Source organism: Poeciliopsis prolifica, unplaced genomic scaffold (assembly GCF_027474105.1).
Source record: "Poeciliopsis prolifica strain line A6 unplaced genomic scaffold, Auburn_PproV2 SCAFFOLD078, whole genome shotgun sequence".
NCBI lineage: Eukaryota > Metazoa > Chordata > Actinopteri > Cyprinodontiformes > Poeciliidae > Poeciliopsis > Poeciliopsis prolifica.
The window spans coordinates 351,265-379,045 of NW_026562453.1; the positions used below are offsets into that span (position 1 = coordinate 351,265).

The window sequence follows — 27,781 nt, forward strand, 5'->3', positions numbered from 1 at the left end:
TAAAGGGGGTATTACTCTGCCAGAAATAAGGAGAGTTTCTACAGAGACGCTTTGGCAGACGAAAACAAGGAAACGAAGCGAAACCAACCAGCCTGTTCGCCGCAGGTACTTTCCGCAAAAGGCAGAGTGGATTTTTCTCTTTTTGCCTTTTTTCTGTCGCTTTTCTCCACGTTCATTTCTCTAGTGCTGAAGTGAAGTTCGCGCAGTGGAGCGCAGGGAATTTTGGACCGTGCGTAATTGCGGAGAGTTTTTCTTGTTGCGCTGCGTCAGGATGCGCGTCTGGCCGCTGCTGGCTCTCCTCTGCCTGATGTGCGCAGGACGCGCTCAGAAGTTCTCCGCTCTCACGGTATGAAGCCGCAACGGGCACAGAATGAGTCACTTTATTTCATTTATGACCAACAATAACAATGGTTTGGATTTAAATTTTGATGGGTTTGGTTTACAGTTATTGAAATCTGTTTTATCACAAAATGATTACGTAAGACCAATAAAGCTGACACACTGAAATGTCAGCTTATGAAAAGTCTGTCCTTGAACACTCAGCATTCTGCACGGATTACTGCCTCTGTGCGGTGGCAGGTATTTAGAGTTAGCTGTGTCATTAAACCAGGTTTTGGTGCACCAGGTTCAACCTCTCTATAAAGCTTGTCAGTAACTGTTCACATGAAGTACTCCAAAATGTCCCGAGAGAAGACTGCTTTGACTCTGGAGTCCATAAAACCCAGCAGATGACATAACACTCTAACCATCAATGGCAGGAAGTCTTGTTTAGTGTGTGGAAGCTTCTTCTCCATCTGCAGTCAACACCCCTTTTAATTGAGAAGTAAAAACTGGACCTTTTTAATTCACAGTTTCAGCAAGGCTGCAGTAATTGGTGTTGCTTGTGCATCTTTTCCCACCATGTTTTCCCTCCACTAAACCAGCTTCTTTAGCATTGACCTTTTGTGGTTTACACAGAGAGGCAGACTGCAGTCCTCCGCATGAATATGTAAGCATGGAGATAATTTAATACTTTCACATAAATCCTCCCTTTATTAGTCTTATGTAATCACATTTTATGATGAACGGAATTAGGAGGTTTTCATAGTAAAACTTAATAATGAATCTGTACAACACATAAATGACATTGTTTCAACTGAAACACTGAAATATATCAACTTTCAACTATTTTCTAATTTATTTAAATCCGCCTGCATGTCATAGTTCACATGATGTTCTACCAGAAGATCAAACTCTAACCATTAAAACATTTTTGCAAAAACATGGCACATCTTTTCTCGTTGGTCAGTGAAAATTCAGTTAAAGAATAACAATGTGTTTGAAATACAAAATGGATTAATTACCAAATTAATAAAAGTGTCTCAGATTGCCTTCTTCAGCAAATCACCCAAAATAAGCAATAACCTATCTTTGATAAATGGTTGTCCTGGTTTCCTCTTGATATTCTCAACATGCTGCAATGTTGAATTATGTTCAAAATAACTGTAAGACATAATAGTTGTTCAGAAATGCACCATAATTTTATGCTTGGTGCATGTTTAAAACCAAACAATGGCAGTCTTTCATCTTGCATAGCAATCAGCAGTGGCAGATTATTAATAGGATGAGCACTTGCTTCTGGACGTCTTCCCTCTGCAATACCAAACACACTCCATCACAAAACGCTGCAAATCGCTGCAAAACGCTGCAAAACACTGCAAATCGCTGATCCTATGGAGGAAAATAAAGATCCCAAGCAAATTTTAGCTTGATTTTTGTCAAATGTTCTTTTATATAATCTCTGCTCAGTTTAGATTATTCCTCATTAGATTTGACAAGAACAGTTATTTCAGATTTTGAACAAGAGATGAACACATTTAGTCCAGATCACCTCACCCCACAAGAACTAGAAAATAACATATTTGTCAGCTGTGCCCAGAACACGTTTGCTATAACGCAGATCCGGTGGAGTAAGTTCCCCCTGCTTGTTACTATATACTGGGAGAGTAGGTTGCCTGGACTAATTATTACTGGTGAACAGGCTGGTTGGCTGGATTTATTATTACTGATAATTGCATGCATTCTGGAGGGTGGGGGGGTAAAGACGGGCTTGCCCGGGGGAGCGTTCCTGTTAGTCAAACTAACAGAGTTCACAGCTTACAATCTTGTTAAATAGTACAACTTGATCAAAATAAAATTGGGCAAGCCTTGCCTTAAACATTGACAAAAGAAAAACTTTCACACTCAGGATGGTTTGATGCTTCTGATGTGCAAATGTGCAGCAGAAACACGGATCGACAGGCCTGAGCTGCCGGTGCACATGGCATTGTTTACAGCCACAGGACACAGTTCAGTTTTTTTCATCAACTGCTAAAAAAAAAAAAAACAGCGTTTTGAGAGGAGGTGGGATTTCATTGGCCTGATCAGGTTCAGGTACAGTGCCAAAGAAGGATTAACAGGGAGAGGAATGTGCTCGGTCATCCCCCCTCACGGCCGGCCGGCCGGCCGGCTGATGTGGCAGCCGCCTCCCCAGGAACATTATTTACGGTTTGCGTTAAGATGTCCAAGAGTTATTAACCTGTGAGTGAAAAGGTTGAAATCCTCTCTCTGCGGCAGCGCGCTGAAGCGGTGGAATGTGGGAGGAATTGTTTCACCAAGCCAACGTTCCTCCAAAATTTACACATCCACTCACACTAAATCTGCTCAGTGAGTGGGTGTTGTGATTCCGGCTTCTAATATGGAATCAGAGGATTTTCAGGTCATAAAGCGGTTGCCCAGGAACAGATGTGTTTGTGGTGTGTTTTCACATCACATCACATCCAACAGTTTGATGGGAGAACTGCAAGAATGAGAAGCATCCCTGTTGATTTGCATGTTGGACTCATATGTGCAGCAGCAGATCGACTTCTGACTCATTGTTTCAGTTCTGGTTTCATGTTAACAGCTGAGTAATCTGCTAATTTTGTGGGATATTTTCCAGGATTATTCGTGTGACAGATTTTTTTTCCTAGGTGAAATGGGAGTTTTCACAGATGTGTGATAAGAAGGATGCAAACAGAAAAGAAGGGAAAAAAAGGAAAGACAATTTCAATGTGAAATGTTGTGACTTGGAAAATTATTCATACCTCAGACACTTTTCCATATTTTGTCGCGGTGTACTTTGGGGGATTTATGTGACAAACTGCATCAAAATGATACATGGTTCTCAGGTTTTACCAACTAATTTTCCTTTTCAACCTCAATGATTCAGTACTTAGCAAAGCCACATTTCTTAGCACTTAAAGCTAAAGATTTTGAGGTTTATCCAGAGACTCTTTTGCCAGTTTATCTTCACAATATAACTCACCCTTTCACAGAATATGAGTTGTCAAGCCTCTGCCAGATACTCTCAACTGGATGTTGGTCTGGACTTTGACTAGGTCATTTTAACAGAGGAATATGCTTTGATCTAAACTCTTCCGCTGTATGTTTAGTGTTGGACTTCTGCCTATGTCTACGGTCTTCTTCTGCCTCTAGCAAGTTTTCTACAGATAAATAAAAAATAAATAAATAACAACAGCCAGTCCCTTGCAGCCCGATGTGGTGTTCACACTGATGTGCAGTGTTAGTTTTCTACCACACTTCAGATGTTCTTTAAAAATGACTTTCCTTTTGCCACTTTTCCATGAATGTCAGATTGGTGGAGTTGTCACCTAATAGTTTCTCTTCACACAAACATGTGAATCTCTGCAGTTCCTCCAAAGCTGCTATGGGCCTCTGTCATTTCAGGAGGAAAACGTCTTTTCAAAACAGTTGGTTGAAATCAAAATTTTATTTAGGAGCGTCAGATGACAGGTTCTGAATCCACACTTGATTTATTTAATTTATTTTGTAGAAGACTAAAATTGTATACATTTTCAAAGTCACAAAACTTTTACTGTCATTCAGCCGACAGCATGAGATTCAAAATGCTTCTCAATGGACACATTTTAAATAAGAATAAAAATAAGATAAAAGTAAAAAAAAATCCTAACTTAAACGCTTTTAATCAACCTAGTTTAAAGCCCCAATCAATAGTCATTTAAATCTCTCACAGCATAAGAAAATAAACTCTTTAAAAGTTGAAAAAAATCCTAAACTATGTTGTTTTTCTACCAACTTTACAAACGGTGTAGCACATGGAGAACGTCTGCTTCAAAGCTCCGTATGGGTTCAGAGGCCATTGTGCCTCCAGAACGCCTCCCACCTGTGCAAAGAGACGTTTTCTTTGTCCTCGTTCCTCCATCAACGTCTGCTCACAATAAGTCTTCTTTCTTCAAACATCTTTTTCTGGTCAGTATAAAAGGCTGCTTAGAGGCTGACACTTTCTTCCCTTTCCACCGCGCTGGAAACTAATGATTCCCCTTCCTTGCATCAATGTGGGAAACCCCTGCTAAGGCCATTTAGCATATTAGCTGCAGCTCTGGGCCAGGGCTCCCGCTGGCCCTGCAGGGCCGGAGTGTGAGGGGCTTGTTGAGGGGCTGGAAGTGGGGGGCCTCCCAGCCCACGGGGCCCTCATCGGCTCACAAAGGGCTCTCCGCTGGAGGCTTGCCTCTGCTGTACGCCATTCAGCCCCACAATACTGCAGAGCCGGAGGGAGGTAATAGGATTTGATTTGTATGCTGGCTGATTTGGGAGAAAAAAAAATTCTCTCGCACTTTGCACGTCTCGCCGTCTTTCAGCCGCCTGTTGTTCCCCGGCCAGCCTCTTCTGTTCTTTGAGCAGATGCAAACAGCATCTTCCAAGTGAGATCACACAAAGAAAGAAAACCTGAAAAGAAAGAGCAAAAAAACACAGAATATGAGAAGCAGCTGTCTGGAAGTAGACAAGAAAAGGATTTGAGTCTCAATATGTGTCCTGTCTTGTATGGAACGGTTTTCTGATGAATCAGGGTGGAAGCTTGTGCAGTGTGCATAAACAGAGGCTATTCATCATCATGCTGCAGCACACAGCAATGGGATGAACTGGCTGGAAGGAAACATGTTGGTCAGAAACCTCAGTACAGCAGGAGGAGCTTCTCAGCACTGTTACCCTCTAAAGCTTCTTGTTCTCATGTCCTTCACGTTGTCCCACTCCATCATGGCGGCTGTTCGCAGGAAATCTGATGGTAAATCTGGGTGGCGGATTTTGTGGTTGGCTGATTTCACGGCTTGCTGTGTTTTCCCAGGCTGTGATCTCAAAGCTTTATGGCAGACCTGCAGGCGTTTTGCGCTCCGCTGTGCGCTGTATAGTGACCATTTAGCAGGATGCTGAGCTGCTGAAAGACTCAGTTAGGGTTGTCAGTCTGCTGGCTGCTGGGGGGCCTGTTGCTGCTGCACTGAGAGCTGGGGGGCCAACACAAGCCTTTTGGTAAAACACACACAGGATGGCTACTAGAGCCTTTGCAAAAGACATCATAGAATGAAGGGGAACTGAGAGAGACGGGGAGACTGGAGGATGAGAGGAATGATAAGTCAGGAGAACAGGAAACAGAGAAACATTGGGACGGAAAATGAGACTATGGATCAAATCACATCTAGGGTGGATTCACATTATCCTTGTTTAGTCACTTTAATCCGACTCCAGTCTGTTTACCTTGAAATTCAGTTTTGTTTGCTGAGGTGTGAATGACTGAACAAAACTTCAAACTCTGCTCCGTCTGAAAACCTCTGGGTTCTGTTTGGGTCCTGTTGAAGTGAACTCTGGTGCAGTTTAAAAGCAGATGTGACTGTGGACTCTCCAAAAGCCGGAAGTGGCCTAACGTGCAGTGGGTTCTGGGTAAATGCAACCGACAAGATGTGCTAGTCCAGCGCTAGCAGGAGAAATGGCTTGTTTGTTTTGTTTTTTTACCAAAGACTAGAGAAAAATCCTGCCACCTCTAAAATATATGAATAAAATTTTTAACTTAAATTTATTTAGAAGAAAATTGCATTTCTGGAGATTTATGTCTCACCATCATATTATTTTATTTATTTTTTGTCTTTGAATGAATTTACTCAATTTAAAGGCTGGATTTTTCTACATTTGAATATTTAAGATTATTTTAATGCATAAAAGGTGTATGTTTTACCAAAAGAAACAACATATTTCTTCTCATCTTTATGTGGCCTTTGAAAGAGCACAACAGTATTTCATATTCATATTTAAACGTCAAAGCACAGCAGTAGTTCTTCAAATGATGAGACGTGTTTGGATGCTGGGAGACGGATCGTCCAAAATCCCACACCAGAGTTTTTCAGTCACTCTGATCTGTGATTTTTCAAGCTTTAGATTTCTTTGTGAGAAGCCGTTAGCTCCATAGTTTAACTCTCATCATTCATCATCGACTCTACAAGCCAGAAACACCAAATTTCTCCTTCCTTTAGGTTCAGGATCTAAAAGAGACACCAGTGCACACCTGTGATATCAGCGCGCTCTGTGATGCTTTGTCTTTGTAAAACATATTTAAAGCTGATATGCATCGCCTCATAAAATGTGACTTTTTTATGTGTCTCAGCACAAATTCCTTGTGGCTTCTCCTTCGATGTGTCTGAACGGGTCTTTCCACTCTGATCTCTCCACACAAAGATTTATGAGCCGGGCTGACAGAGTGGGCTGTGGGACCCCCACTACCCTCACTGAGGCCCAGGGCAAATCCACCCCCCCTACCTGCCCTCTCCCAGGTGCATGCAGCCCTGCAGCCATACCTGTCGTCATGAGGGGGGCAGAGGGGGCAGCCACCAGTTCTCATCTCTCCCTTCATTTGTAAAATGTCAGACACTACAAATTTTCTTTTTATTGCTGATGATCCCGACCGCCCTCTTCCTGGAACAACGTCTTCTCTAATTCTGATTTCCAGTTTCTTTCTGGTTCACGCCTCGGATCGCTGGCGGAAAAGACAAGCAAGGGTTTGGGGAAGTGACGGAGGAAGATTTTGAGCATTTCTCAGCACAAAAGAGGAGAAGTGTCTCAACAGGAGGAAACAGAAACTTCCCGTCTGTATCGCTGAATGTGACTGCACCTGTGTTGGAACGGGCGTGGAGTTTGGATTTTTCCACCTTACCCATTTCATTATGCCTCCCAAAGTAAAAGAATCACACAAAAACTGGGTGAAAAGCTGAGCGATGCATTATGTATTCAGTCTTTTATTTATTGTAGCAGTCACAGCTTGTTGCCCCCCCCCCCCACACACACACACACACACACACACACACACACACACACACACACACACACTATCTCTGGGGGTTTCAGGCTGCTGCTGCAGACACAATGGTGGCATTGACTCAGGTGATCCGACGCGTTCTGTCCTTGTTTCTCTTTTCATGGCTGAGCAGAACGTCTTTAGCAGTGAGGCCAGGTGAATACCTGTGCAGGTGTTTGTATAGACAAAGACAAGCGGATGTGTCTGTCAAGTCTTCTGCAGAACCACGAAGATAAATAAACCTCAGCCACATTTGTTGACTTTACTTTGCACTGATTAGTTTCTGCTTCTTTGTGTCTTAAGAAGCAAATGTTTTGCTTTGTTTTCCTCTCACAAGACTGATGGACAGTTTGCACGACGTCTTCCAAGGACTTCTGTCCCGAAAGCAGCTGCACATGCATCACAATAAATTAGAATATCATCAATGGCTCACTTGAGTTAACAGAAAAAATACAAAATCTGAAAATCATATATTGTACACAACATCTTCCTATTTTGTTTCTATTTTCTAGTGCAACTATTTACAACACTAGAAATAAGACAAAGCTAATACAAGTCAATTTTCAACAAGAAATAGAAGACTGTTTTAAGTCAATAATTCCTTAATATTGATGAGAAAGTATTAGATCCACTTTCAGACAGAAAAAATAGCTAAATAATCTGCCAGTAGAAGAAGGAATTCCACTGACAGTTCCTATTTATTGCTGAAAACTTATTAATAAGTATAATAACATATTTGAACAGGACATCATCTCCTGACTGAATCCCATAAAATTGTCAGTTTTTGTTGCAGACTGTAATGACTCAGAGATTACTGCCTCCCAGAAACGGTCCGACGTTTCCCTGACTGTCTGACGTTTCCCTGACGTTTCCCTGACTGTCTGACGTTTCCCTGACTGTCTGACGTTTCCCTGACTGTCTGACGTTTCCCTGATGGTCCACTCCTTTGTTACTGTTGCAGTTTCTGCGGGTGGATCAGGATAAGGAGTGCAACATGGAATGCACTGGAGCGCCTCGGAAGCCCCTGTGTGCCTCTGACGGCCGGACCTTCACATCTCGCTGCGAGTTCCTCCGAGCCAAGTGCCGCGACCCCCAGCTGGAGGTCAGCCGAGGGCCGTGCAAAGGTCAGGTCACGAGTCACGCTTCAGCGCTGCCTGGGGAGTGGGGGGGGTGGCTGTGGGGGTCAGGAAGGTTTGCATTAGAAACCACTTCAGTACAATTAAAGCTTTGAGATGGAGGAGCATTCAGAGGGGAGAGGGGCGGGGTTCCGCCTGAATGGATTCAAGGCTTTAAGTTTTGTTTGCTAATACAATAAACATAAAATGATTTGATTTACTTGAAACTTATTCACTGGTTTGAATGATTTCAGCTCTGTATTGGTCTTTCAAGACTCACTGGTCTCATCAAAGTGATGTTAAGCTCTGTGCTTCAGATGCATTCATTCCCCTCAAACCTTTTCAGCATTTTGTCACGTGACAAACACAAACTTAAGTTTCTTTACTAGGATTAACCAGCACTGAAGCTACATTCGGGTCGAATGCAACCCAAATCTGATTTTTTTGCCCATATGTATTTTCACTGCCGTCTGAACGACCCACTCCCAATCATTTCACCCCCCAAAAATTTGATCTATCTCACTTCTATATGTGGAACGGATTCAGATTAGCTCCATTAGTTCTCATTGTTTTCAGAGCATCTGCTGTCTGAACGGTCATGTTGCATTTAATCAAACGTTTGCATCACTGATCACTGATGTGAGACGTGTGTCATAATTCTGCACCAGAAGAAGCCAGAAGCAGTAAATCAGGAAGTTAAAAATGGTTGAAAATTAGAATTATGAACTCACAAAAGAAGTGAGTGAAGCATCACGTCACGATCCCACCTCTCTTCGCTCCGACATCTAAACAGACTTCTCTACTGAAGCTGCAGTCAATGCTCCACAGACGTTCATTGCTGTTAGCTGTGCTTTCTTTTTGTTATTGTCTTGCTGTTATTTTGTGATGATACACTTCCCTGCTGAATCAAGTTTCGTATCGATGCACAGATCCATTACCACTTCACCAGAAGACTGAACAGGCTTCTAGAAAGCAAAGACTCAGGAAAGCTGAATATAAATGTGAACAAACAAGACTTTTAGTAAAACAACAATTTAAAACCAGGTAGCATTTTGTTCCGTGAAAATTGAGAATTTAATACATTTATTAGTGAGGGATGAAAAGCCAGAGACTCGTTGGAAGGAAGAAGCCGTATCCTAACCCCTTGAAGGAGTCTCCTGAGATGGAAAACCGCTCAACGATTTTGTACCCATGGTGGGTTTCCATGGCAGTCTTTCTGAGCAGACATCTGGACGTAGCGGACAGTGACGCTACGCAAAATAGGGGCTTCCAACTAGGAAGCTGAAAAGACAAGAGTCCATGAAATTGGTTATGCATGCATCAGTAGCATTACCTCCCTCCTCTCTCCCCCTGCCTCTGGACTGAAAGGCCCGGCGACGGAGAGCGGGTCGGCTGCAGAAATAAACCAGAGGGCCGGTCTACTTTGAAAACACAGGGATGGTATTGTGTTCAAGGATGGTGAGAGTGGCACCACATTTGTTTCCTATCACCGCACTCAGACGATTCTAGTGTCCCGTCATTTTTTCCAGACATTTTCGCCTCGGAGGACGACGGCTTTTTAGATTTTCCACTGCAGCTAACTTTAGAGCTCCTGAGCTCACTGCGCTCCCTCCATCCAGAACATCCTGCATGTCCCATCGGTGTCGCCTGAAACATGTGGCCACCCTCCAGCCTGAGACCCACCGCCACCAGCAAGTGTCTAGTGGACGCTCAAACGTGTGCCAGCAACTTTCACCCTGCTGACCCGAGTGGGGAATGGTTTCTAACTTACTGTGAGTCATTGTTTTAATGAGATTTGAAGCTGTCAGCCAGAGAGGCACTGCTTGGCAGGCTGCTGATGTGTCACAACAAGTTACCATCAAACTCATCGCTGCTCCACATTTTCCTGAGTATTTGCGCAGCTGGTGCTGCTGGCCAGGTAAGCTGAGGCACCTGAGGAATGACAGGATGAGTCTCTGCCCCACTGCAACATGTGAAAACTCAAGGTGTGCACAGGTGAAAAGTTCCCGACCCACATTTTCTGCCGAGAAGCCCTGCAATCCAGATGGCTGAACTGTAAGGCAATAGCAGTGCAGACGTTAAAGGACGGGTTCGGTTTTCCTCATGCATCAGCCCTTTTTTTAGGGTGACTGGAATATTTGGCTGGATCAAAAAGAGCTGCTTCCCCTGGTAATGGCTTTACCACCAGGTTTTCGGGACTCATTCCCAATAAGACTCGTGTTCCTGCTTCGGCTCCCAGCCGCACAAACATCTGCAGCTTCCGAAATGTCTTGAACCACTTCCCCCTCCTGCGTCTCCTCCTTCCCCCGACGTTGTTTCTGTTTTTCTTTTTCAGCATCTCCCTCTGACTCTTTAAGAATGCTAGTTTCATAGTTGTGGAGTATTTAAAAAAATAAAATAGCTACGCTTTGGGCTGATTTATGGCCGACTCTGATGTTTAGTAACTGTTGTGATTTGTGTTCTCCTCAGAAACATCCAGATGTGTTGCAGAAAAGAAGTACACAGAGCAACAAGCCAAGAAGCAGGCCTTTGTTCCCGTATGCAACCCTGACGGCACTTACAGCGAGGTAATGAGCAACCTTTAAATTAAGCTTAAATTCCTAATTAAAGTCAAAACATTTACCCAGAGAAGCCATTTGTTGTTTGGACTTTGCCAGAAAGTAACACTTGAAAGCCTGCTTTTATAGGTTCAGTGCCACAGCTACACCGGATACTGCTGGTGTGTCACCCCCAACGGGCGACCAATCAGCGGCTCTTCTGTCGTCAATAAAAAACCAAGATGCCAAGGTGGGTAAACTCTGAATTTAATACTTGAAGGAATCTTATCATCCTCAAAACCGGACCTGGTGGCCCAATGTCCTGCAGCTTTTATATATATCTGAGACAAACAATGGGGTCATCAGGAGGACTGGACCTTTTCTTCATTTTCACGCTACAACCACAAACTTCAATGTGTTTTTTTATTTTTTTACAAACTGAGATGTTTTTTGAAGCACTAATGTCATTTATTTAAAAGTAACTGGACAGAAAATAAGGAGGACAGAAAAGGGAGGGACATGTAGCAAATGGCCCGAGTTGAGGACTTCAGCCTCTGCACATGGCGTTCTACCAGCTGAACTACACCAGATATAAATTTTATTTCCTTACATTTACTGGATTCAGTGTCTGGACTTTGACTGGACCATTCTAACACATGGAAGTGTTTTTCTGTAGCCTCTGACAGGGTTTTCTCCTGGATTTCCCTTTATTCTGGCCGTGACTGTGGCTCAGTGAGAGGAGAGCTTATCTTGAAGTCTCCAGCTTACAGTACGGGTTTGATTCCTGTCACACGTTGCCGTGCCCCTGAGCAAGGCACTAAACCCCAAGTCACCTGTGATTAGAAAAGGGAATCTAAATTCAGTCCGTTTAGTTCCAACCATCTTTCTATAACTTTTGATCAGCCTCCCTGTCACTGGTAAACAAAGGTATTCCCGCAGCATGATGGTGCCACCACCCTGTATCGCCATGCACATGCCCGTTTTGTTCTCTGCATGGATTGTGGCAAACTCCACCGTGGAACATTTTTATTGCACTCTTTCAACATTTTTATAGTGTTTGACTGATAGCTGTCACAGCAACAGATTCTCCAGTCTGAGTTGTGGATCTCTGCGTCTCTTCCTCGGCTACGTTGGGCCTCTTGGCTGCTTTTGTAATGATTGCTCTTATTGGGCACCGTGTCTGGGGAGACGGACCTCTGTGTGTTGCCAGGTTGGTAAATCCTCTCTCCATGTTCAGATGATGGATGATGATTCTCGCTGACCTGTCGGCCATGTTCCTCGGCCGTCATGATTCTATTTGTCATTTTATGGGTTGATGATGTATGAATGTCTAACATTACAACATTGCATTTCAAGTTTCTAAAGAGAGGACATAGTTGTAGGCTCAACCCAGGCAGGAAAATTGCTCAACTCTCCAGGCTGCAGTCTAAACAAGCCGGGTAGAAAATCCATGATGCAGAGTTAAGCAACAAAGTTTGTACTGTAAGGAATGTCAGAATTTTTGGAGGACAGTCCCTGCCACACAACCCCCTAAATAAAGCCACATGTCCTGTCTGCACATCCCTGTGACCGCCTGGGTCTCACTAGTCAGAGGGTCTCAACCCGGCAGCAGTTGGTGCGAAGCAACTTCCAAATCTACATTAAGCATAGTGTTTTCCATCAGCTACCAAAGGGCCCAGATGGGGCCCAGTGGTAATGTTGGAGTGGTGCACCAAGACAGTCTACCTCTGTTCTGAATACATCTGTTGGTTTTTAGGTTCCAAACAGGACCGAGCGGCTCCTGTAGAACCGAGACCAGGTGAGCAGATTACAGAAACACGCTGACTCATCAGAAATGCATGTTCAGTCTGATGTTGTTGGTGTCGTCTGTTGTAGTGACAGCATGATTTTATATTTGATTGTGAAGTTAACGTTAGCAACTTTTGGCAGTTCAAGCTAAAGAAAGGAAGCAGGACTGAATGATTATCTGCAGCCAGTTGGATCAGCTTAACAAATGGAAATATAATGTCCTCAGAATCCACTAAAATAAAAGCAGCTCAGATTTTTTGTAATTGTGACTCCATTGTTTTTTAGGTTCAAAACAAGACAGAGGGACCTCCACAGATCCTAAACCAGGTGAAAAAAATGAACTAACCAACACTGTTGAACCTTTCTCCCTTGATATAAACTACTGGTGTGACTATTTGACTGCAGGCAGCTCTTATTGTCATACATTTTAGGTTTTTGCAACATTTACTATTCAATTTTATGCAGGTTTGTAGCTCATAATACCTAAATTAAGTTTCATGTACCAAGTCAGGAAATGTGCAATAAAAACACAGCACAGAAAAAAATGTTTTATCATTTAACAAAGCCTCAACCTTGATTGGGTTATTATAAGGCAATTATTTATATACAAATTTATCCATAAACATTCATACCATTACAAAAGCCTTTGTTTTTCAGAAAACAATACATTTTCTGTGTAGAACAATAGCAGTGACTCTCCATCATCATCATCATGTGGTTATAAGATAGGATTGAATTACATTCTTAATTGTCCGTTTGGATAAAGTGGAATATTTCCTTCAGCATCTAGCAAGAGAAGACCATACAAACATAACAAAGTTCATAGCTAAAGCAAATAACCCACACTTTTTGAGTTGTATTTTTCTGATTTCTTCATGATTTATTCCTAAGAGTTTTAGGTTTTATGCTTTGAGCTGCAGAGTTTGTCAAAATCTAGATTTATTCTCATTCTGTACTTGAAAATCCTTAGCATGACTAATTTATGTTTTTTTATCCGCTGATATATCCCACAGAAATCACATGGAGACGATTTGTACTAAATCTGTTATTTTCTTGGTTTGAATTCGTTTCTAGGAGAGAATTTGTGGTTTACTGTAACGGACCAAAAGCAGCTTAACCTGCTATCTTCACCAGGCAATAAAATCAACAAGCATTACCTCATGAGCCTCTTGTTTAACATTTTTTACTCTTTTTCAGCCGAAGCCTCAAGAGACACAAGGAAACACCCACCGATTAAACTCCAGCCTAATTCCACTCTGTCTCTCATTAAACCTCTGTCTTTTTCCAGATAAACAACCACTATGATTTTCTTTGTTTCAGCATCAGAAATTGTTAAATCTGCTCAATTGGTTTAGCTGATGGGATTTGAAGTTTTCACAAAGAGCTTGATTTGGGTTTGGTTGCATAGATTCCTGATGCGATAACGTGTTGGGCAATCATTTGTGTCATTCATGCCAACGTGACTGTGTGCTCTCCCTCTGTTACAGTGTCCATCTTAGCCATCTTAGGTCGTTACACATACATCAAGTGAGGAGGCGTGAGGGAAGGAGGGTGAGGGAGGGACAGGGACAGGCTGTGGTTCAGTCTGAACTGGTTGGATAAACAGTGTGGTGAAAAGAAGAATAAACTGTAGGTTTGTGGTGTGCCAGCACTGAAAATAGCTGTGATTGCATCAATATTTTGATTTAAAAGAACCCCATCAGAACCCAAAGCGCTTCACAACACCCAGTGACTTGCAAAATGACTCATTGGCCTTGATGTTTTCCACATTCTGTCACGTTGCGACCGCAAAATCCAGTGTATTTTACTGGAACTGTATGTGACTGTAGATGCATGAACACAACGTAGCCCAGCATTGAGGTGAAAAGGTTTATAACCTTTTTTACCATTTCTATTCACCCCACTTCTAGTCTAATAACCCAAAATTAAATCTAGAATAACCAATTGCTTTGAGAACTCACCCAATTAGAGTCGTATTTTGTTGTGTTGATAGACCAACACAAAGTAGTGCATAAAAGTGGAAAGAATGGTGGTTTAATTAATTTTTTTTACAAATTTTTAAAATCTGGGATGCAGTTATTTTCAGCCCACATTAACTCTGATACCCATAAATAAAACTCTATAACATCAAAATCCCCTCAGAAGGAAATAGAGCCACCTAATTAGTAAGTAGAGTCCATCTGTTAGTCATTTAATTTCAGTTTAAATCCAGCTTTTCTTCAAAGGCCACACATCTTTCTCAAGCCTTCGACGTCTACAGGCTCTTTTTCACTTGACAAGCCTCCGCTCTGCGCTAATGGCCACGTGGAACCAGAACCTTTTCATCTACTTCACAGGGTTCTGTGCTGAGTCGGCTGAAAACGCTACAACAGACGAATGTCTGTCACTGACTCCCTTACAGTGATCCAACTGAACATTTGTAAGGACAATGAACAGAAAGTTCAGCCAACATAGTTTCCATGTCCTTCATTGTTATGACATTGTCATGTATAGATCACGTTGCACCACTTCTTGGTTCTGGGTCCACACAACTGTTGAAAACCACACCCACTAGAGTTCAGCTGTAATGGAAAATGATTTGAACCAAGCAGAGCCATGATGCTGATGAAAAAGAGCCTTTTCAGAGCTCTGAGCATGAACAGAGGATGGCAAAACTGCAAACCCACCGAAAGCCAGAGTCCCACATAGAGCAGCAGGTCAGGGGGCGGCTGACCCTGAAATAAGACAATAACCTTACAGTCAGAGCTACAACGCAAAGGTTTAGGCTGCATTCATAAGATCGCTGCTGAGAAACATTATTTTCAGATGTTAATCAGGGAAAAGTTTCATGTTTATAAAAACCTTGAATCTGCTGGAATTGTCATGCCAGGCCTCTAGATGGCACTGTGATTTTAGCTTAATGTCAATATTCACTTTAGAAAATGGCAACGCTTCTCCACGTCTGATGGACAAAGTGTTCATGTAAAACATATATAGGCTATTCCACATCATAAACTGAACAGGTGAAGTAGTACAGCATAGTGTTATCTGCTCAGCCCTGCATACAAGAAACCCTGCAGCCATTCGTTCTGCACATATGTGCTTTCACAAGCACAGAATACTTCACACCTCTGCGGGGGGAGTGTCTCCAGAAAGTTCATGTCCAAAACCTGCTTTCAAAAAGGGACGCCGTGCATTGGAGTAACAAAAATGTGTAAACATGGCGATAGATCAGAGCAAAAATAATTTAAATAATGGCAGAATCCTAAATCTGAGAATCTTGGAGACAGCTGAAAATTCTTGTTCACATCTTGAGCTGTTTTGAAAAGAACTGGCATAGGATCCAGTCTTTATTAGCTGAGCTGATCATGCCAAAAGACTTGCAGCTGCAACTGACGACAGGTGGTTCTGCAAACTATTTACTCAAAGGGACTGAATCCAACTGCAGTTTTATTTGTTACATATTCTGAATAAGGTTGATATATTTTACTCATTACTGCATAATTATCCTCCACTTTTTGTTGATTTATTGCATAATTTATTTTTATAAAATGGATAAAAGTCAGTGGTTTTCATGTGACAAACTTTAATATTTCTACAATGCAGCAGTTTTTACATCAGAACATCAGGCTTTAAACACCAAGTGCTTTGCTTTAAGCACAATTTAGTTGCTCAGCTTGAAACTTTTTTCACGTTCTGGAGTCATATGCAGCTGATGACTGACAAACGGCAGTAAAACTAATGCCTTATGACCACAAATAGCATGGGGGTTTCCTGGCAGATGCTAAGAGAGGTGTTACAGTCATGTAAAAGGCCACAAAGTAAAGATCCATTATTAGTGGTTTACTGTAAATCCAACTCATAAATATGCCTTTGAAATTGAGTGGGATAATAGCCTGTCTGACTCAGTCACACTGACTGATTGGATTTCAACACAGTCAACAGGCATGAGAAGATGAATGGCTGGCAGAACAACCTTGCCTTTAAAGTAAATTCTTGATTTTCAGTTCAAATTAATTGTTGAAGCAAGTTTTTATTCCCATTAAGCTCCTGGTTGTGGAGCCACATGTTAGTCAAGCAGTTTGTGAAACACCTCAGTGTTGCAGAGTGACCCAGCCTGAGGTTAACCACACCGACTGTCATGGTCTTCACCCCGAGCCTCCCTCCCTGCCTCTCGCCCACCACAGAACAAACAAACAAAAACCAAACACATATACTCAGATTTCCCTCTGGTAGCTGGTTCACCTCACACTTGCCAGCTGCAGTTTTCACCTATAAATTTTCCCACCTCTCTCCAGCTTTTTTATCCGCACGAAAAGATGGAAAAAAGCAGGAATGACTGGTTCCAGTTCTCCTCGTCTTTAACGGATCTCTCCTTTTTAGCTTTACAGGCCAACTCTTTCACACATCCAACGTGTTTCCATCCTGCTCTTTTCTTCACTCTTTCCCTCTTCATCTTTCCTGTCTGGGCAACGTGCAAAATCACATTGTAATGTGTTGTCTGACCTTGCTAACATTTGTAATTGTAGTCTCTTTGCAAATATTCTCCATTCTAAATGCAGAACCTATCCCGGTGGAACCACCATCTCCTCCAGAGGAAGAAGGTAAGCTGCTCTTCTTCAACAAAGTCTTACAGTTGTGGAGATGATGAGGAAAGGAGTTCAGAATGACAACACAAGCTGGAGAAAAGATGGCAGAACAAAGATTAGACTGCACTTTAAGACCATTCAGAAAGCATGTTTTCTGCTGACTAAAGTCTGTAAACATAATATTTATGGGAGTGTAAAATAACTTTGTTTTTCTAAATATGTTTCTCTTTGTGAAAACTATGTGTCTCTATGGTTGATAGTCTTGAGGATGAACAACCCTAGAATGGAAAGGACCGACCTTCAGCGGCGTGTCTCTGCATCAGAATCTCACAAAGTTTATTTCTACAAAGTTTAATCTTAAAATAAACACAAACCAAATCTGACCTCAACCTCCACGTTTCACACACGTATTGTGCTCCCAAATGAAGCTACTGACAAAGTTTTAATGTGGAGCTAAGGATTCAGGTTCTGCTTGTGAAGAGAGCAAGACTTTTTTAAAACAGACACATCTTTTCTGCTGACCTGTGCCGTTCACTGGATTTGGACTATTTACATTCAAGGCAACATTTTGAATTTGACCAGGAATACTAGGATCACCTGATCCAGCACTGCTGGGCCAGTTACAGCACCAAAAGAAACGCATCAGTGATGCAGTCGCATGAAAAATGATCCAAACCTTATTCCATCACTTATCTTACTTTCTTGTAACATAAGCATTGAAATGTAAACATCTTTCTCCTAAACTGTTGGTTTTATGGAGATGATCCAGGATTGGATCAAGACTCTGGGCTCTGAAATTATTTTCAGGAGCTCCTTGTGTCAACATCATTAGCTACCATCTCCTCCTTCAGCCAGTGGAGATGTCATATTTCTGCCTCCAGACCTTGTCTTACTTTTGTACTTTCCTGGTTGTCACTGACTTCTGACTTCTTCTTTTTCTTGCCATGTTTTTATTTCTGTCATAAATACCCGCACTGTTAACTTGTCAAAGTTTGTTGGCCTCAGCTGCGATCACCATGTGTCTGTTGGACACCATGAAGCGACTTTTATCCCGTCTGAATGAGGTTCTAGTGAGGTCGATTACTGAGTCGGTGTTTCAATCCTGAGGCCATTAAAGGAGATACTTGATGATGACTCTGCTTCTTATCTGGTATTTTTTGTAACATTTTGTGATGATCTGGCTGAGGAGAGTCACGTCAAAGCACAACTTCAGCAGAGTGAAATCATCAGCATTTGAAACTGGACCCTTACAACTTTTAGTTTCCTGTTTTACTATTCCAGGCAATAGAGGATCTATCACCTCAGTTATGCAAAGATTATTAGAACCTCAATGAATTACATTTTCCCTCTTTCATCAACAGCAGCCACAAGTAGCTTACTCTGTGTTTCATAGCATGTAGCTTGGTTTTCTCAGACAATATGTGTTTTGGACTCTTGTTAACAATGCTGTGTTGATGATTTCTTTCAGACGTCACTTCCCCGTACCCTGACCTGTGGTCGGTCCACTTAAACAGCAACCGGCAGAACAGATCCAGAGCGTCACGTGAGTTTTTTAAATGTTGAACTTTGAGATGTCTTCAAATCTGAGCAGAAAGTCCATGTTGAGTTTGTCTGACGTGTGTAAGCAATCATAGTTTGAGGCTGTTCCTGTCTTTTCAGGACAGATGGTGGGTTGTGAAACCAATAGATCTTGGTGTTGAAGTGCATCAGGCTTTGAGGATCTGTTTCACTGTGGTTTCTTGTATTGCTTCAAACCTGTAATTGTCACCACATGGCACAAACACAGCATCTCCAACTCTTCTCTTTTTACGCACGTGTGTGTTTATCTTTATACTCCTTCCACGCTCATGGTGGAAATATGTTGGTTTCTGTGTTTTAGACTGGCCCATAGATGAGAACCTTCTGTGTATGTGTGGGTCTGTGCGTGAATCCCATTATCATAATTTACAGCCAATAATAAGCCTGAGAAATGCTGCATTGGTGGTTTTGATTACCATATGCTCTTTGGAGTATTGGGGTGAAAAAAACACCCCAACCCCAACAAAGTGAGCCCATAAGGAGGCACCAAAGTGAAGAGAGTTAGTTTAGAAAGTGCAGAGGTATTTCATTTGGTCTCTTTTGTGCGGCTGAAGATACCCTGTGAAAATAAACAAAGAGAAAGCATATCCATAATCCCACAGCGGCTTCAGAGGCATGCACCAAAGAGAGTGAGAGCTTGGCAATAAAAGCTTGTCTACTAAAAAGTCCTTCTTCCTTTTCTGACTTCAGTGCTCTTATCTCCCTTGGAAAGCTGCACTCTCTATGAAACATAGTTTCTCTCCTTTCCAGCTCACTGCATTTGCTTTGTATGTAACAAAATACAAGAAATACATGAAAAATTGTGTTAATGGAAATTTGAAGCAAGTACACATATAGACTCTTGGTAATGATCATTCTGCTTTCTCTCTCTCTCTTTCACACACACACACACGCACACACACACACACACACACACACACACACACACACACACACACACACACACACACACACACACACACACACACACACACACACACACACTCAGTTACAAAGGGCATAAGGAGTGTCCAAATATTTACTTAACTTGGGGCAAAGGGAGCTGTACTTAGTCATTAGCCTGTTAATGTCCATAAACAGAGCAATGAGGGGCTGATAGCAGTCTACTCACAATGTCTCCAAAGACTCATCCTCAGCAAGTATCTCAAATGTAACAAGTGTGCTGAGAGGACAGCTGCTTTTATTTAGCAAATGAATGAAAATAAATCAGAACCATTGCATGTGATGGAAATCTTCTTAATAAAATATAAACACATCATTTTGTTTACACAGAGCGTGCATAAGAAGGTTTTCTGAAAAGTCCTGCCAGTCGGACCACCTAAGTTAAAATTGATGTTTTTGTGCAGAGCTTTGTAAGGAAGCATTGGATGATCTGTGTGTGAACTCTGAACTCTGTCCAGCTTCGTCATGTGACCAGGAGCAACAGTCGGCCCTGGAGGAGAGGAGGCAGCGGAATAATGACGCCGTGTTTGTGCCAGACTGCGCCCAAGGAGGCTTTTATAAGCCTGTCCAATGCCACCCCTCCACTGGCTACTGCTGGTGCGTGCTTGTGGACACCGGACGGCCAATACCAGGAACTTCAACCAGGTGGGAAACCAGCTGAAGTTCTCCATAAGTCAAGGAGAAATGTGATTCATCCATGTTTGGAGGGGATATGTAGCTAGTTAAAATGGAGAGCCGGCATTCAGTGCTTTGTGAACACTATTAACTCCCACTCTTCTGGACGGACACTGAAGATTTTCCTCCATTTCTTCATGAAACATTCCTAGAACTTTTATGGAAGTCATTTTATAAAATAACTGTTATGTTATTTGATGAAGTTGGCCTTGTAGTTTTATGGAATATTGATGAAACTCACCAAGGAACTTTCCCAGAATTCTCATGGAGCTTTTATGAAAGTTACTCAGTATTTTTCCTGAATCTTTTATGAACTTTCTGTGTTACTTTCAAGGATCTTTTCTAGAACTTTCCTGAAAATGTTATGACGTTACCTGGGTACTTTCATGAAACCTTCCTGGAACATTTATGAAGCCTAGGAATAGTGAAGAAACTTTGATTGAATGTTTGTGAAATTTAGCAGGTACTTTAATGGAACTTATCTGCTACTTTCTTGAAGTTTTTATGACGTTTTATGAGACTTACCAAGTACCTTCATGGAACTTGCCTGGAATATTTATAAAACTTTCATTCTGAAACATTCCAAGTGCTTTCAATGAAATTCCCTGGAGGATTTATGTAACTTCAGGTTCTTTCCTGTAGCTTTTATGGAACCATTTGGTACCAGGCCAGTACCATGACGGTTCCATGAAACGACCCGCTAAACTTGCACATCTGACCTTGACACGCTGACAGATGTCTGTGTTGCTGATACCAGAGATGGACTCAGTGGACTGGATAACAGCAGGTCAAAGGTCAGGCAAGCTGGTGGTTGAGGACTAGCTACATTCTTATTAAGCTACATTGCAAGGTATCACATTAACAGGACTCCAGGCCGAGTGCCAGCCAGCACATTTGGGGCACATATGGAAGTGAGGTTTTCCCTCCTTGTCACTGGCTAGTTTTCTGACCCCATCAAACAGCAGCTAGAAGGACAACAGTATCTGTCAGGGAGGCTGTGGAGGCATCCTGGTGTCCCACGCTCCCTGGCTGCCTCTCTTTTTCTAACACCATCCCTCCCCTTTCTGTCCTCATTCCGCTTCCAACTTCTTCCCCTCTTTTTGGATGAGTTTCACAGCCCCTGGTTCACCACAGAATGATCATTTGGATCCCTAAAATTCAAGTGACCGGGGTCACTGGAACACAGGATTCTTCTGATTTTACGATGAGGGCTTCACTGTTGTAAACAATCCCTTAAGTCCCTTGCAACGTTGACTTGATTCACATTTTTTTTTCAGGTACGAACAGCCAAAGTGTGACGGTAATGCCAGAGCCCATCCAACTAAACCAAAGGACCATTATAAAAGTAGACATCTCCAAGGTATTCCTCCAGTTGCTGGAATTTGTCTTTATTTTTTCTCTTCCTTCAGACCACATGGGGATTTTTTTAACCACTTGGCCTCAAACTTCTTCCAAGCTTCCAATGCTTTGATAACAATGTGTGTGTGTGTTTGTGCCTGTTAGTGTGTGTAGACATCATTAGCACTGATGGTCAAGGAAAAGCTTGATAAAGAGCAGAGGATTACCAGATAGCACCTTTCACTGGTCAATAAGCAGGCAGACAGAGACGGATTGGGGGAGGATTAATCTTCAACTGACACTGGAGATGAAGGACAGCGAATGAAAGCAGTGAGGAGGAACAGCAGGGAGGTGAGCTGCAGATAATGGATAATAGGATGCCAGAGACAGGTGGTGATACTATGACTGATAGCAATGCAGATAGTTAAATTAAAAGCAGATCGGTTTGGGCTAATGTTCAGCTCTTTGTCTTAATTACATAAAACTGCCTAAAGGGGAACTTTTGCAGGATAAAATCGAACTGCTTGCATCTGACTGCAATGTTTGCAGATGTGTCTGAATGGATTTGGGAGAATTTTGGAACAAAACACAATCAGGAAAGAATGTTTGTCCCTTTTAGTCACTTTGTCAAGTGAAAGCAGTTATAGGCACTCTGAATAAAGATGGAAAAAGCCTTCAGGTTATTTTTGTTTGTTGCAGAAAAGCTGAGAGAATCCAACTTTTAATTCATCGACATTTCATTGGTCCAAGAAGCTCTTAATTTGTAATGTGTGATTCCTTGTTTTTCTGGAACATAAGTCATCCTGACCCACTGAGGTCTATTACTCTTATCTAGCCTTGAAAAAAGAAAGATAAGAGGATATGACATAAGTGCAACAGTGATGAGTTTGGGAAATGGGACAGCAACATTAAAAGAAACTGCATTTGTCAGATTCAACTACATTTTTAACATTTTAGTTTTTTGAAACAATCAAAGAGAATCTGGCCTGAAACAAACGACTAATGACTGGAGAAGCACCTTCTGATCATTGTGAAGCACGGTGGAGGACCTGTGATGCTATGGGCCTGGTGTTTTCCCCTTAAAGGCCGTAGGATTTTTGTGGAAGTGCATGACTTCTTTAAATTATGATGTTTTTATGCAGAGCAGTTTGCTGAACTGTTTGGCTAACAGCCATTCTTACTCTTTATTTTTTATATGATATGTTAATAATTCAGTTCTTATCTTGCTGCAGCATCCCATTCAGTCTCTTTTTCACTTCAGCCCTATTTTAATTAACTTTGACATAAAAACTTTAGGGTTAAAAGAGATTTGGCTTTTTGTTTTAGTTTCTATATTTAATACCAGCTGCTGCAGAGTTGTGGTTTTCAGCCTGTGCATGTAATCAAATCCTAGTTAAATCCGAGTTTTTCTCAGCAAATCAGCTGTTTTTCATGTATTTTCTTTGTTGGTTTGGTAAACATTTTAATAATCCAGCAGCATGCGAACAGAGCGGCCTCTGTTCCCTCCTCATACACAACTGTTTATGTAACACAGTGCCAGGGAACGCTGCAGGGAACGCGCTCAGCTCTCAGGAGCTGCATTTAGCAGACCAGCTCTGCGTCTCGGCGCAGGCGGCATCAGGGACATTTCATGAGAAGCACAGAGACAATTAGCTCACAGATAAATTCTTCTTGGACTGCCAAATGTCTCTCATCTTTACTCTCCAGTGGCGTGTGTGGAGATAGAAAACTGTGCTATTGGAAAGACCTCATGCTCGAGACATCCTGACTGTTGTGATACAACAAATAATACTTTATGCACTGATGGACACAGACTTCATTCTAAAACCGCCAAATTTACTTGCATAATGTGAACCAAGTTTTCCAATTATGAAAGAAGCCAAAACGTAGCAAAAAACAAACAAAGCATCTTGTTTTCTTCATAAGCAGTCGTGCCAATCACTGTAAACGTCGTCACAGAGCAAACACAGAATAATTATAAATGTTGCCTTTACATGGCTGCAGCCCATTTGCAGCTGAAGCGCTGGTGTTGAGAGGTTTATGGGGCGAGAAGCGAGAACGGAGCGCCTTGCCATGGAGAGGGGGGGAGGGAAGCCAAGCCGCTGGAGCGGGATGGCTGGGCAGCGCTGGGGCAGGCGTCGTGAGCTGTGGCTGTGAGTGCTGACAGGGTTCTGCTCCGTGTGGCTCCACAGAAAAACACTGCTTCTTATTAGCAGCCATGCACAGGAGCACACACACACACACACACGCACACACACGCACACATACACGCACACACACACACACACACACACACACACACACACACACACACACCCACACACACACACACACACACACACACACACACACACCCACACACACACTCACTGGCCAGCCGCTAGAAAGACATGTAGAGGCTGGTTCAGCAATTAGGCTTTTTTCTTCATTTACATCATCTTGCAAACCCATTCATAGCCCTTGAAGCCTTTCACGTTTCCTCCCAGTATAAACACAAAGCAAAGTATTTCACCGAGTCTGAGTCATAAACTAACACAAAGTAAAACATAATTGAGAAGTGACATGATAATAATGCAAGGTTTTGAATATGTTTTCCATAAAGAATCTGATTCGTGTCCTCAAATGTATCTAATCTGACAGAATTTTGTTCTGTTCAATTCAATTTAATGCTGCATACTGTAAAAAAAAAAAAAAAAAAAAAAAAGCCCTGTCAAGTATTGTTGTCTAGATTCTAGTGCAAATATCTTAGTAATAAGATTAAACTAACTTACCAGTAACTTTTCAGCAATAAATAAAAGTTTGTTTAAGTCAATTATTCCTTATTGATGAAAAAGAACAACTTCCACTGGCAGATTATTTTACTGAGACATTTTCCCATGTTTCAAATGAAATAATCTGTCATTATTCAGAATTATTCAGAATTAAGGAATAATATACTTAAAACAATTTCCATGTGGTTATTTTCTTTTATTTTAAGTGTACCAAGATATCTACATGAGAAATAGACAAAAAAATACTTGGTAAGACTTTGTATTTTTGCAGTGAAGGCTTTAAGATTCTGTGGTGTGTCTGTCAAAGTTGTGTATAATACATCTACACTAATTATAAAAAGAGACATGAGCCATTTGCCTCTGCAGCTCTAAAATAAACGTAAAACAGCCAAACTCAATTTCCTTAGAACGACTGCAGGCACGTTAGTGTCCTACAGTTAAACACTGTCCAGACAGACACTGGCGCGAGTCTCTCTCAGTCCCCAAAGGAAAAACCTTTACTGCCAAGAGGAAGCAGCTAACGCTTGACGCGCGTCCGTCCTCTGCAGCACCTTCGGCTCGGCGCTGAACGTTAACCCTGCGAGTGCCGGGAGGAGGCTGGGTTTTCACTGGGATGCTGGTCACCACCTGTTAGAGGGTCCAAAGCTGCCATTATCTCCTGCACAGGAGAATCTGGCCCTGCAGGCGAGGGTCGTAAAAGCAGCAGAAACCTGCGCAGGACTTCTTGTTCTCTGCAGGCGCAGATTGTGAGAAAGTTGGAAGAATCTCTTCAGCTTTTGTGGAGCATCCTTGGTCAAGTTGCTCTTAAAACTTTATGGCCTGACTGACAATTACTGTCATTAGGGTCATATTACCACTGAATTTTCTCATCTTTCCCCAAGTAATAACCTTTCAATGTTTGTTTTTACCAGGTAGCAATCATGGATTTTACTTCATAACTTGATCTTGCTTATTTTAGTTATTTTTAGTGCTAACCGTACCACAAAATACCTGCTTTGGGTTGTTTTGACTGCCTTTAGTCTTGAACCAAGTGAGTCTGTGACACTGTAAATGGTTTCCTCCTGCTGCTCAGAACAATCTTTACTGGAGAAAGTAAGAGGATGTCTTTTATTTACTCCTCTCTTGGTTTTATGTGCTTTTCATATCGTGAAAACATGATTTGCAAGTAATGCCTCTTCTTCTCAACATTTATCATGTTGGTTCCTAGTAGTTCCTGCATGTTTTGCAAAGCCAGTGAACTGACTGCATTCTGCATGCTCCTACAAACTCCGGTCTGTGGTGGATTTTTGCAGGCTGTCCTGGGGCAAAGAAAACAGAGTTCTTGACGAGTGTTCTTGACGCGCTGTCGACAGACATGGTGCATGCTGTCACAGATCCAGCATCCGCCGGAAGGTATGGAAGTGAAAATGTTCGTCTTGCAATTTCTTATGCACATCAGTGGCCACAGTTTTTCACCTGGAGGCACGAAGGCAGTTTATCCTTCTAACAGGCAGAAACCAACACCAGCTATTGAGTTCATACAATGTACAGTAATGGATACACTTGTTCTGTTTTTATTGCTGTTTATAATAATTTATAATAATCCCAATGTATTAGAAACTGGAGGGGGGATTTTTATGATTGTCAAAATGAACTGAAATAAAAGTTAGACAAACGTGAATTAATCTGAATAGCACAGATCTTTTATTTTAGCTAAGTTACTGAAAAAAATCCACTTTTCGATGATGTTCAGACTGACTGACATGCAGCTGTCCCTCAGGATGGCCGAGCCTGACCCCAGCCACACTCTGGAGGAGAGAGTCGTCCACTGGTACTTCAGCCAGCTGGACAAAAACGGCAGCGGAGACATCGGGAAGAAGGAGATCAAGCCTTTCAAGCGCTTCCTGCGCAAAAAGTCCAAGCCGAAGAAGTGTGTGAAGAAGTTTGTGGAGTACTGTGACATCAGCAACGACAAGGCGCTGTCGCTGCAGGAGCTCATGGGCTGCCTCGGGGTGACCAAGGAAGACGGTAAGCTGCATCCCTTCACTTTACTCTTTAGATTTACTCTCTATCTTTAAACTCTAACAAAAAAGTTTTGATTAAATTTCTGATTTATGAAAACTATTCTGTAGGTGAAACTCCACATCTGAGGTGTGTGTGTTTCAGTAAATGGTTGGAGATCTTTACTGTTCGACGAGTGTTGAAGCAGCCTAAATCTTGCTTTAAAAAATAAAACCTTATTCTTTTATCAGTGAGTATATATATAAAAACTGCAGCATGTTCTCTCCCAGGTGTCAAATTCAATAAAATCTAATTAAAAATGGGACGATTGTGGAAGAAAAAGAAAAACCAGGATAAGAGAAAAAAAGAAAAAACTGGGACATCTGTGTTGCTCTACATCTGTCATTTTATTACTGCAGCACAACTAAAGCAATAGTCCTTATTAAAGGCTCTGCTGGTTGGCAAAGTGAGGTCTGAACTTTCCAAAGGACTTTTCTGCATTGTTGTTCATTTTTAGGTTGCTGAAGTTAAAAACCTGCTTTTGATTTACAGGTGCCAAATCGGGGGAAGACCTGCCTTCCAGTAAACTAGTAAGTAAAAATTAATGGGAAAATTAGATGCATGATCTGAGTTAAATCACTGAAATCAGTTTATTTATGTAGTTAAAAAACTAGCCTGGCTATTAACCCACCACTGCGTCACTGGAGTGACGTGAATCCTGAATATGGATTTTACAGTGAGGTGAACTGTAAAATCATGAACCAGTTTGTTTCACAGGATTTAATTTTCCCTCCACAGAACCCAGTGAGGAAACAGGGCTAACTTCAGACGCCTCCCCTCTCAGCCCCAGAATCTTCCCTCACCAATCGGCAACAGTGGAAACTATAGTATTTGCACTTTGTACTTTAAGAAAAAAAAAAAGAAAATGTAAATTCACTTTGTAGAAATTAGATATTTAAACAGACTGCTGAATCTGTGAACGGTGTAGTTAACGTTTTATGTCCTTACAAGCAAGAAATACTTAACACATACAATGTATGTGTCCTTTGTGTGTCTAAAAATGTACTTTTAAAAAAGCAGAGCAGGTTTTTATGTTTGATGCTAGATTTTTTTTTTGCCCCAGTTAGTTTTCAAGGCAGATATTTGTATAGTTTGCTCTGTAGCGTCGATAAATTAGACCACATCATCTTGTCTGCTTATCTGTTGCATATGTTTTTGTGTTTTGTAAAGCAGTTTGCAAGAATGTATTAATAATCATGCAGTAAATCATAAAAATGTCTCATACGTTTGCATATATTCATCTTTATTAGAAATAAAGAACTCTTTTATA

At 41.8% G+C, this 27,781-nt stretch overlaps 1 protein-coding gene across 2 annotated transcripts; it reads left to right on the forward strand.

Annotated features, from left to right (window-relative positions):
• On the forward strand, nt 1-27,781 carry smoc2 (SPARC related modular calcium binding 2). 2 transcript variants are annotated; one of them, XM_055021748.1, is made up of 15 exons: nt 11-105; nt 185-346; nt 8,121-8,283; nt 10,744-10,841; nt 10,962-11,061; nt 12,568-12,609; nt 12,885-12,926; nt 17,108-17,182; nt 18,636-18,710; nt 20,146-20,332; nt 21,640-21,722; nt 25,764-25,863; nt 26,231-26,478; nt 27,004-27,041; nt 27,250-27,781. In XM_055021748.1, exons 2-15 carry the CDS (start codon nt 272-274, stop codon nt 27,271-27,273), a joined length of 1,350 nt encoding a protein of 449 aa, XP_054877723.1. In that variant the 5' UTR covers nt 11-105; nt 185-271; the 3' UTR covers nt 27,274-27,781. The 2 variants fall into 2 exon arrangements, with proteins under 2 accessions (XP_054877724.1, XP_054877723.1); XM_055021749.1 differs by having other exon boundaries at nt 1-346; nt 17,141-17,182.

What these genes read in the sequence shown, in the direction of transcription:
- smoc2 (XM_055021748.1), top strand. Translation starts at nt 272, where the DNA reads ATGCGCGTCTGGCCGCTGCTGGCTCTCCTCTGCCTGATGTGCGCAGGA. An exon ending in CTCCACAGATCCTAAACCAG is followed by an intron (nt 12,927 to 17,107) that starts GTGAAAAAAATG and finishes TTGTAATTGTAG; the next exon opens with TCTCTTTGCAAATATTCTCC. An exon ending in ACCTGCCTTCCAGTAAACTA is followed by an intron (nt 27,042 to 27,249) that starts GTAAGTAAAAAT and finishes TTCCCTCCACAG; the next exon opens with AACCCAGTGAGGAAACAGGG.